We start from the raw sequence: 12,020 nt of genomic DNA, 5'->3' as shown, positions 1-12,020 counted from the left end.
TTTCCTGACCTTCCTGGGTAGCTCTCCTCCTGTGTGGTGAATGCCCTCCTATGGTCACAAGCCAGTGACATCAGGCAGAACCCTTCTTTTTGTGGCCAGGTTGTGAAAACCATTGTACCCTTATCTGCTTGGTACCGCTTCCCTGCCCTGCCTGCCCCTCGCCGCTCCCCATGCTGTTCCCCCATCACCGGCTCACCTTCTTCATCTCCTTGAGGCTGAGTCTCCAATGCTGGGGCTGCAGCATCATCTGAATTCAGAACGGAAAAGATTTGCAAGGAGACTACAATTATGAGAGTAAGGTAAGTAAGTGTGCATCCAGGCTGGAGCCCAGGGCTTGCAAACCACCCACAGAACCAACCGCCCAGCACACAGCAAAAGGCCACCAGGAGGGGACGAGGACAGAGACCCACAGGGGTCATTGTGGGAGCTGAGTCCCAGTTCCTGACAGGCAGGGGCCACTTTAGAAGCCGCGGTGTGGACCAGCTAGCCTCACCTTCCCCATACACTCTTCCAGCTGTTTACCCATGATGGCAGAGAGGGGGCGCTTCGGAGTAGAATGCATAAGAGGGGAGCTATGGTGTGGGAAGGGTAAGGCTAATGAAGAGGTGGCTGGGAAGGCAGGGTGGACACTGAGAAGAGTGGCCCTGTTTCCTGGAGAAGGATAGTTCCTCATTGAATTTACTGACCACCGCCCCGTGGATTCCTGGGACCTTCACAGTCAGAGCAGGTGATGTAACAGTGGTTGTGGCACTTGGCCTCTCTGACTCTCTCTACTGCTTTCATTTAAGTCTGCCCAGGAGATTTTGATACACTGGTTTCCGAATCAGCATATAAGACAGAGCCCGGCCATGGGGCCTGGCTAGCTGTGACCCACTGTATCTGGCAGCTGTCCCGAAGCCCCACATAAGGGTTAGAGGGCAGCAAAGAAGACTTATTGCTAAACCTTCAAGCTTTAATAAGCTCTTGAAAAAAGTCTGATGTCCACACATCAAGAACTCAATTCGACTTACATGGAACATGCAAGCGTAGTGTTTACAGTGAAAATGACACAGGGGAAATTTGCTGCTGAGCTATATTTTTCCCCCTAAGAAAATAAAACGAAAGGAATAATGCATTTAAACCAAGTTCAATATACTAAGAATTTTGAAAGATAATTTTTAAAAAGCCTTTAAATGGCATGTGTGAGTCTCTTGGGGTTTTGGCAAAAAACCAAAAATAAAAAATAAATAAATATAAATAAACTAAAAACGATCGGGCATGAAGTTTGAGGCCAGCCTGGTCTACAAAGTGAGTCCAGGACAGCCAAGGCTACACAGAGAAACCCTGTCTCCAAAAACCAAAAACCAAACCAAAACAAACAAACAAATGAAAACAAAAAAACCTAAACAAACAAAAAAAATCATTCTTGCTGGTGTGTATTGCTAAGGAGCAGGTCACCCTGTGAGCCACTCACAAAATCAGAGTCCCTGCTGGCTGACTGTAGGTCTGGATGCCCAGAGTGAGGTGAGCATGGTTGATGTCCAGCCTGAAGGCAGAGCAGTGCCCAGGCCCTGTCCATCCAGCTCAGGCCCCTGTGTGGGCAGTCCTCAGTTTTCCACCTGCCCTTGGAATGCTGTGTCTCACGGTGCCACATACCTTCGGTGCCATACACCCACGGTGCCACACACCCACGGTGCCACACACCCACTGGAAGCCATAACTCAGCCTAACAAAACAGACACAGCTGACAGAGTGGGGGAAACTATGCTTTCCTTCCGTGTCTCTGCTATGTCTCCCTTTTTTCTCTAAACCTGGATGTTGCTTCATTAACGCATCCTTTCTGTGGGGTGCGTGTCCAGAGACCAGTGGAGTTCAGTCCAGAGTCCTGCTTGTTCCTTGAATCTGTTTTGTACCCATACCCCACATTCCCAGGGTGTCCCACAATGGACCCCATGAGCACCCTGATAAGGAGATGCTTGCAAGTAGCAGAGTCCTCTGCCTCCCCCTCCTGTCAGCATCAGGTTAACTTTCTACTCATAAGCTGGCACTTTTTTCCTGTTATCTTATAGACTGGAGGTCAAAGAGTTCACTTGAGCATCCTTCTTTCTTCTAAGTGCAAACCATGCCCCCTTGTGCCTTCCTGTTCCAGCAGGGTGCTGCACTGTTTTCTCCCACCCAAAGCTACTCGTGGTGCCCCCTGTCAAGTACATATTCTACCACAAAACCATCCTCCTGTAAAACCTCAGGATCTCTCTAGACTGATCAATGGCTCTGCCTGTTTCGGACTCCTCTGAGCATATTTCAAGCCTCTGTGGGTGGCCTAGTCCTACCTGCATGTACCACAGGCCTCTCCGTATCTAGCCCAGGCCCCTCTGTATCTACCCTGGGCCTCTCTGTACTTATTCCATGATTGTATCTTAACTGTACAGAGACATTTCTCCAGGGCAGGAAAGCCCAGGTCCTGTCCAAGAGACTTTCAGTTTTGTTCCTTGGGGATGGGGTTGAATACATTCATTTCTCCATGTCTTGTCTTCACACTACTTCTCTTTGTCAGGTTTATTATAGTATAACCCACAGGAAAAGAAGAGAAATGCCGATGGTTAGGTTTTTAAAAATTCATTTCATCTTGAAAACCTCTCCTGACCTCTCCTGACTCCAAAAATCTAAAAGCAGATTGTGTGTTACAGGGACCGAGGGGGAAACTGAGGAAGGTCAAGGAACCAAGGGACAGGTCTTCCCAAGTTGTCTCACTAGGCAGGTTACAGCCCAGGAGAAGAGGAATTTAGTCATCAAGTGGTCCCCAAGGAAAGAAGTCAAATGTCTGTTTCTTGCTCAGAAGAGAAGCTGCCATAGAGAAAGATTTTGCCTCCTCACAGGCAGACACATATCACAGTATCAGTAATTTCTACAACTTGGAATGTGTGAGAGGCCAAAACTTTGAACCTCTAATCTCTCGCCAAGTGCTTCTTTTGATGCTGTCTGAGCCACTCAACACACTTACAGTAGAACCCAGGACCCTATAGGGACCCTCACATACCCACAGCATTGCCTGACACACCTACAGTTGAACCCAGTACCCTACAGGGACCCTCACACACCCACAGCATTGCCTGACACACCTACAGTTGAACCCAGTACCCTACAGGGACCCTCACACACCCACAGTGTTGCCTGACACACCTACAGTTGAACCCAGTACCCTACAGGGACCCTCACACACCCACAGTGTTGCCTGACACACCTACAGTTGAACCCAGTACCCTACAGGGACTCTCACACACCCACAGCATTGCCTGACACACCTACAGTTGAACCCAGTACCCTACAGGGACCCTCACACACCCACAGTGTTGCCTGACACACCTACAGTTGAACCCAGTACCCTACAGGGACCCTCACACACCCACAGCGTTGCCTGACACACCTACAGTTGAACCCAGTACCCTACAGGGACCCTCACACACCTACCATGTTGCCTGACATACCTACAGTTGAACCTAGTACCCTACAAAGACCCTCACACACCCACTGTGTTGCCTGACACACCCACAGTTGAATGCAGTTCACTTACAGCTCAGCTTGACACATCCACAGTGGTCCTTCTGGACACACAGTAGTACTTGAACCTGCCACACCCACAGTGCAGCCTGACACAGCATAGTTGAACACAGCATTTCTACCTACAGTTGAATGTGCCACACCCACAGTGTTACCTGCTACATCACAGTTGTCTTTATACACTACAGTGCTGAAATGCACTGTACTATTGCACACATACAATTGCATACCTACAGTTGAACACAACATACCCAAAGCAGTCCTGAGTCCCTTACAGGGGTCCCCACACAAGCTGAAGCTAACACCCCTGGGTGTACTGCCTGACCCACAGGCAGCCAGCAGAAAGCAGAGCTGGGCAACAGTTCCCAGCACACTTCGGCTTTAACGTGAGAGTCATTTCACGGCGCGATGAGACCAAACCTCATACATCATCATGCAAAGTTGTTTCAGGAGAGTTACCTGCTTTTCCAGCACCTTCCCGCTGCGGCAACTTTTCATTTACTGAACCTACGAGAGGAAAATAAAGAACAGAGTTACGATGCCCCGCCAAATGGTTTCCACCAGTTAAGGAACGCGCCCCCATCCTTCCATTTTAATACGTTCAAAGTGCATCCTCATGTTCTAGCTAAATTATACAAGTCATCTGACAACACAGGGGGAAACTCTCACCCGAAGTGGTAGCCCTGACTGTATGGGGGAGCCCCCTTTTCCGAGATTGTACAGCTATGTGTAGAAGACCTTTACCCCAACATGAGGCAATATACGCTCCCCAAAAAACAGCCTCAGTCTACTTGTCAACACACATCACCATGATGAATGTCTACAGACACAAGCTACAGAAGCTATAGGAAACCAAATCGTTGGCTTCAGCTGCAGGCTGACTGTAGGAAAGGAAGTGCCGACTTGTCTGTTGTAGAGGACCACAGACCACTGACAGATCTACAGAGTGTGAAGCTCTCAGGACAGTGAGGGACATGGGCTGAGGATATCTCAGGAGCTTGCCTCCTACAGACGTGCTATGGGTGTCTGTGTCTCTACTGAACTCATCTGCCTTCTGTGTGAGGGCCATGCATTCGGCACACTGCCCGTTTGTTACTTTGTGGAATTGCACAGCGTGGGCACAGTTCTCACAAATCTGCGGCGGTGACGGCCCTTTGTTTCCAACACACCGTAACTGCATCAGATAGCAACACCACATCACCACCTGCTCTGTGTGTCAGAAAAAAAAATAACCTCTGCTCAAAGCAGAGACTAACACAATGCCCCTCGGCAGGCAAGGCTGCAGCTTGAAATTTGTTACAGTTCTTTCCAGCTGTGAATATAATGCTGAAAGAGAGATCAACACTCCCCACTACAGGCAACGGTGACTTTGTGGTGTTGTTTCAGTTGCTGGCATTTCTTGGAAAACAGTAGTAATGTGTCGGGGAGACACGGAATCGAGTGGTTCTGAGGCTCCCGGAAGGCAGGCGGCAGCTCTGCATGTCCCAGCCCTTCCTGATGCTTCCACAATGCTGCTTAAGATACCTGAGAGATAGGAGCCCACAGCCCGGGAGGCAGCTGGACTTCCTGGATCACTCCAAGGCTGGTACCTTCTTATTCCTGACTAAATTGTTCTCCCACGGGGGAAAGCGATCGTGTTCTATGGCTCCCGGGGTCAGGGTTTGCCCTGGTGAGAGTCATAGCTGGCCACTCTGTACTCCTGTCCCCGAGCCGCCCCGTTGCTACCTGGCCTGCCCCACCTTCAGGGACCGGCTCCTTACAGAGCTCCCGTGTTGACTCCTCCTTGTACTACCATGTGTAGCTATGATGAACCGAAGCGTTCCCTCTTTTGACTCCAAGTGACTTTTGGTACTAACTATGTCCATCCAAGCATGTGGGTCTTAATTTGTGAGTAAAGTATAAATATTCCAGATAATCAAAGGACCCCCTTGAGAAAGCCTCAGGGCTGGATTAAGATAATCTCTTGTAATCTGAGGAGGAAGCAAGCTGTTGACCAGAAAGCTGATCAGAGTCAGGATCAAGAAAAGACATGACAAGCTACTCCTGGGGTCATGAGTGGGGTGTAGGGTGTGGGGTGTGGGGGCAGGTTCTCTCGGAGCAGCCATCACTGGGTTCATAGGGCCCCTCATTTCAGTCAGCATTTACAGACTGGCAATAATAGTTCTATCTTGATCTCCGTCTGTCAGAAAGAGCTTCTCTGCAGGACCAAGTATCCCTGATCACACACTCTGCCATCCAAACATTGTGAACTAAGGAATTTGACACGGAGGAGTCCATCCAGGATCAGGGAGGCCACAGCTTTCTGTCCTGCCTCCCTGCAAGATGCTGGCCTGGAGGACTGGAAAGGGAGCTGCAGCCAGGAGAGTGGGCAAGCCAAGGGACCGCAGGACCACAGGACCGCAAGACCGACGGAGCAGCTGGGATTTCTCACAACGCTCGCTTGTCTTCTGTGTCCACGGTGGGATGCCCCTGTTGTGTCACTCCGGACCAACACCAGAAGGTCATGCTAAGTGTCCTCTGTTAGTGAGCATCTGCCTCCTGAAAGGTGCCTCTTAAGAGAGATGTCCTTCTCTGAGCAGCTGCAGGGGGCACATCTAGTGAAGGAAACCCACTATGTAACGGGGTGCCAGTGAATTATGGAGGGACGCTGGACTCTTGACACTCGCAGCCTAGGTACTTGGTTTAAATACAGATCCAGCCCACTTGGCAATATAACATGGGGCTGCCCTCGACCTCACAGAGGCCAGTGCTCTGATGACACACTGGCCCTGTCCCCAAATAAGTGATGAGGCTTCCGGTGTGGGCACTAGGAAGCAGCAGGTGTTGCTCGCTCACCTACAAGAGCCAACGTCCCCATCAGAGCAGAAGAACCATCCCAGAAATCAGACTCTGTAGAACTCAGGGCTTTTCTTAGGAGAAGGAGAGGGGATGGCAGGGAGGCTGGGAGAATTAAAAACAGACCCATGCTCTCTCTGTCAGGACAAGCATCTCCCTTTGTCATTTAGCAGGTGCCAGTGGCTCCTGCTTTCTCTTTTCTCCCTCTCTCTCTCTCTCTCTCTCTCTCTCTCTCTCTCTCTCTCTCTCTCTCTCTCTCTAACAAGAGGGCATGCACATAGCATGAAAGATCAAGCCAGCGCTGACAATGCAGCACAGGAGGAAGAGAGAGGGCGTGGGCCTCCTCAGTGCAGCCCGTGACCTCCGCAGACCTGGATTTACCTCTCTAAACCCATTTCCTCACCTACAAAATGGGCAGACTGTATGAGGCCCATAATCCCAGCCCTTGGCTGAGGCATGGGGCAGCCTCAAATTTGAGGCTGGCCCATGCTGCACAGCAAGGCTGCCCCAAGAATAGCTACACCACAAAGCGACAAATAGGCAGTATGGCGACCTCATGGAGAAGCATGGCCCACATACAGAAGGAAGCCAGAAGCGGTGTTTTCTGCCTGTTCAAAAATGGCCCATGGCATTGCTCTGTGAAGGAGTGTGCCAAGTCACTAGAGAGGGGCGCTCATGCCCACACCGCGGCTGCCTCTGCCATCAACTTTCTCCAATGTGTTTGCTCATTTGCACCACCACTCTGACATGCCACCGTGGGCTGCTGCATAAACGGCACGGTAGCGTGATGCCAGGAAGCTCAGTCTGATGCACGGAGAAGCACTCAGTTAGCAACACGGGCACCCACAGCGCCTGGGCAGCTCTCAGCCTGCATCCCTCACTGTCCTGACAGCTTCACACTCCTTCGGTCTTTCAATGCTCAAGACCCAGCCCTACCCAAGACAGAGTTGAGGAAACTGAAGCCTGGAAGGTTAACTGGCTACTGAAAAGTGGGGTCCAGTCAGCTCACTCTCTGCAGCCAGCAGGGGACTGGGAAGGAGCCAGCATCTGGAGCGCCTGGGGTGAGGGCTGCGTCCACTGTCCTTTGGAGTGGGCTCCAAAAGCTCACTCTACAACCTCCCAGTCCATCCACCCACAAGGCCACTGACTACAGTGGAGTCTACAACAGGCTCCTAGGGCTGCTTCTCCAGGTAGCTGGGGGGACACTCAGGCCACCTCCTTACCGCTGCGGCTGCTGAAGGAGCAGGGCACCAGTCTTTGCCCATATACTCTTCCACAACTGGGACCTGCGCTGCCCCCACCAGCTGTGGGTCCCCTCAAATCAGGGGCACCTCCTCTCGTCTGCACTGAGCCCGCCATACAGCTAGCAGTCTGAACTGTCGACCTCAAGGCAGAGTAAGAGGAAGTAGCTTCCTGGAGCTGATGGGAAGCTCGCCCCTCCTGCTCTTCTTCTGCACGGAGGGAATCACTCTGGCCTTCTGCACAGTCTTTGGAGGGTTTGACGGACAGAAGCCACACTGTGGATAAGCTGCCATGGCTCTCTCACACGCACTGCACTCACAGTCACGGGCTCTGGGGCCCACACAGGAACACAGCCTGTCCTCTGCCCTCCTCGGCTCAAGCTTCAGAAGTGAGGGCCAACCAGGAAATGAAGAGATGACGCTTGTCTTAAGGTTTGCAGCCTATCTCCAGAAGTGCCCAGGTATTGCTCTTTAAGTGAGCAGTATAAACCAGGGCTACTTGCTTATAAAAGGCCTCTTATTTTTTTTTTGGAAAGTTTATTAGAACATGTGAGAGGAAACCCCTTGAGAACTATATAGGGCAAAGGGAACTTCACGAGCATTCTGAAAATTTAATTTCATAGAGACCATGCTAACAGAGGCCAGGGACTATCTTATTCTTTCATGAGCCTCGCGAAAGATCATCTGGTCCGATCTAAAGACTTTTGTAGCTTATCCCTGGGTCTTCCACACCCTGGAGTAGAATTCTCTGGACCAAGCAGCAGAGATGGGTGTGAGAAGATTCCAGAAGAGACCACAAACCTACCCAGCCCTGTCCGAATGTCCACAACTATGGGTCACAAGTTTGAACATTCCATCTCAGTGGACAAGATCTCTCACCCTGAAGCACCTGCCTGCCCTCAGCTCCAGGATGTGGTCCCAGGTATGGGGGCCAACCAGTATGATGTCACCACATACAAGTTATACTGTTTCTGTGCCTCTCCTGAGAATTTGAGCCTACTTCAGAGGCGAGGCTCTGACTAAGGTCCAAGTGAAGACTCTCAGGATAGTGTGATGCTAAAAGTCCTTCCACTGGAGAGATGGCTGGTAGTGTACAAGGTCACTCACTGTCCTTTCACAAGACCTGAGCCCAGTTCTAAGCATTCACATCAGGCAGCTCACAACCACCTGTTACTCCAGTCCCAAGGGATGTGACTCCTGTGTCCTGTGCCACCAGCTGCAAACACATGCACACAAACACACATGCATGCACATACACACATAAATAAAAATAGGGGGTTGAGGATTTAGCTCAGTGGTAGAGTGCTTGCCTAGCAAGCACAAGGCCCTGGGTTTGGTCCTCAGCTCTGGGGGGAAAAAAGAAAAAAAAAGTAAAAATAATCCATCTTTTTTCTAAGACGTTGCATGAAGGGTCAGCCTACAATATCCTTAACCTGACTGGCTAGGAATGAGCTCTCTCTTGGTCAGTGCTCAGGGCAGAGAGCTGAGATTAAAACTCTAAGCTATTTCCAAATTACAGAATTACCCAACTACAGGGGAAACGTCTTTGTTTTTAGCACCTACTTGGATGCCCAGCCATGTCAGCCTTTGAAAGTAGAAGAGAAAGGACAGGAGGAAGAGTGGGAGGAGGGGGAGGAGGGGGAGGAGGGGGAGGAGGATGGAGGGGAAGGAGGGGGAGGGGAAGGAGGGCAAGAAAGGCGGAGGAGGAGCAGACAATAGTATCCCTGAAGAAACATAAGCTTGACCAGCAAGGGACATGAAGAGTAGGATGAATGCTTTGCCATTTTTCTTGGACATTCCTGGTGCCAGAGAGGGCCCTGCAGGCATTAGCTGCAGGCCAGGATGGAGCGCTAGGTGTGCTGGGCTTCGTGAAGCACCTAAGTCCCCCGGAGGAATTGAGCACAAAACACCTGCTCTCAGGAGGGAAACAGGAAGTCACCCAGAAAGAGCTCAGTTCCTCTAAAAAGCACCTTTTGTTTTCAACTCCCAGCCACCACTCTCCCTTGAGGATACCCCACCTCCCCGGAAAGACAGGTGTAATCCAAGAGGCGGAGAGTCAACAGCACTCAGGGGTGAGTTCCTCTCCTATACCTTCCAAACCTGCCCTTATTTATGAGAACCACGCCTCTTGGTGTTTTTCTGAATGTTGCTGGACAGACAGAATGGTGTCCTCCATGTGTCTGTAGTGCACACCCATTGCTGGCCCAGCCTCCAGGCTACACCAGTGTCCCCCAGGCCCCACTCACTGCTGGTTCCCTGGTGGCCAACGCTTGGCAAAAGCTGCAATAACAGTGAACAGTGAGTGGGCTTCTTGCAAAGTGAGTCCAGGTGGGAGGTGCTGCAAGAACTGGCCGAGCACTGTCCTGTGCTGAGAAGAGGCCACTGGCTCAGAAATGCCCACTGAGGAGTCAGACAAAACTGGGAGGAAAAGCCTAAAGGCGCTTGAGAGCTCCACACTTCCTCTTCTGCCTGAGCCCTCTGCCCCTCACACCTAGATCTCCACGCACGAACCAGAAGGACAGGCAGGTCACTGGTTTATGGTCTATGGGCTAATTACTTGTTAGTGTGAGCGGTAGCCATCAAGGGAGGCTGGCATGGTGGAAGCCTCCATGGTTGGTTTTTTTAAAAGATAAATGACGTCATCCTGATCTCTCAGGAAAATTGCGGACCAGCATTCAGAATGTAAACAAAATGTTCAAGGCTAGCGGGATGTTAGCTGTGATTGTCAGCTTGACTTGATCTGAAACCAACTGAGACACGGCCACTCAGCCGTGGGTCAGGGTGGGAAGGTTTTCCCCCTAAGTGTGGACATCACCTTGCAGTGGCAGTCAGACAAAGGCAGTGAGGGGAAGGGCTTTGCCTTTTGCCTCATTAACTTCCGGTGGCCATTGCTACTACATTCCTCTGTGGATATCAGAACCCAGCTTTCAATGGGTACTAAAAACCCAGGGACGCCCCAGGAATTTTCCAGGCCTTTGGCACCAGCTTGGAACTGTGGAGGCAGAAGCATCCAGCCTCGCAGACTGATCCGCTACTTAATTCAGAAGACAGCCACTGTGGGACTACACAGGTCACATCATGTAAGCCAATCCGATAGGTCCCCTCTGTTGTATGTCCATCCTGTCGGTTCTGTCCCTCTGTGGTCGCCACAGGACACCTCCCGGCTAGAGCTGGTTTTGTCCCCTGCCCTGTGTTGTACTTTCCTGTGGCTCCTCTGAGTCACAGATGCCAGCACCACAGCCTCAGTGAGGGAGGCAGGCCTGTATCTGTCTGCACCACTGCTTATCCTACTGTGAATCTACAACTCTGTCGTGTTTCATGCTATAGACATCAGCAGGCTCAGCCCCAGGGCTCCGTCTTGACAGCCAGTGTTCCTGTAGGCCTGCCACGTATGTGTTTCTCCAGAGTCCATTCCCAGAAGGAAAGAGCTGGGCCTTTAGTGACTGGCTTTCACACTGCCATGGATGGTCTGTTGTCCTGTCCTCACCAGCTCATCACAGAGTCATCTGCTGTGTTTCTCTGTCTCCAGGCCTGGGTACTGGGTGCTACCCTGGCACCATGACTCAAGGACATCCTCTAGAAAATGCTACTGTTTGACCACTTCAGAACTGACAGACTCTGCATCCATGGCTTCAACATACAATTGTAAAATGACTGTTCATGCTCACCCAGGGCAACTAAGGGTGGAAGGACATTGGGAATAGCTTGGGGCCATGCCATTGGGCACAAACCTAGAGGGGACATCCACCCTTATGTCCACCTGGCTGCCACAGAGCATGTTTACACATGGCCCTAATCAGCACACACAGACACAAATTCATACACATGCATGCACACATACACACATTCACACATACATATACATGCATGTACACGTACACCACGTATACACACACACACACACACGTGCCATGTAAATAACTACACGTACACACACCCACATGTAAACATGCACATACATGCATATACACACATTCAAACACATACATAGTCTTCTGTTCATTTCTAACCTAGTTTCTGAATTCTGGTTTTATGGAGTATACATATATGGTAAATTGGGCGTGGATTTGAAGGCAGAAGACATGTACTGAATTCTGAAGATTTACCTGAGTTTAGCAGGTGACTTATGTAGGACAATACACAGCACTTTACTGTCCATCTGGCCGCAGATGGCATGGGCCTATTCAAAGCACAAGCTCCTTGGGGTTTGCGGACCAACTCAGGGCCACTGTAGCCTGCTATCACACCCAGACTAATGTAAAGCAACACCCACTTCCCCACTTCTCCATCGGGCTGTGTCATCACACAGGAACTAGTCCATCAGATTATGTAGAAGTACACTGTTGATTCTGTCGCTGTGGGGTGAGAGTGGGGTGCTCAGTTCCCCCTTCAGCTCTCTCTCTCTCT

At 50.7% G+C, this 12,020-nt stretch overlaps 1 protein-coding gene across 1 annotated transcript in view; it reads right to left on the bottom strand.

The window, feature by feature from the left end:
- Positions 1-12,020, bottom strand: part of SMOC2 (SPARC related modular calcium binding 2) — a 124,509-nt gene that overhangs the window by 56,644 nt on the left and 55,845 nt on the right. Inside the window, exons 5-6 of the mRNA XM_084777464.1 lie at positions 3,997-4,044; positions 197-247 (exon numbers count right to left, since the gene is read on the bottom strand). Of these exons, the coding sequence (XP_084633590.1) occupies positions 197-247; positions 3,997-4,044 (99 nt within the window). The remainder of the gene's footprint in view (positions 1-196; positions 248-3,996; positions 4,045-12,020) is intronic.

This window comes from Acomys minous, assembly GCF_964271855.1.
Source record: "Acomys minous genome assembly, chromosome: 3".
NCBI classification, from domain to species: domain Eukaryota; kingdom Metazoa; phylum Chordata; class Mammalia; order Rodentia; family Muridae; genus Acomys; species Acomys minous.
This window is presented reverse-complemented; position numbering and strand designations above follow the sequence as displayed.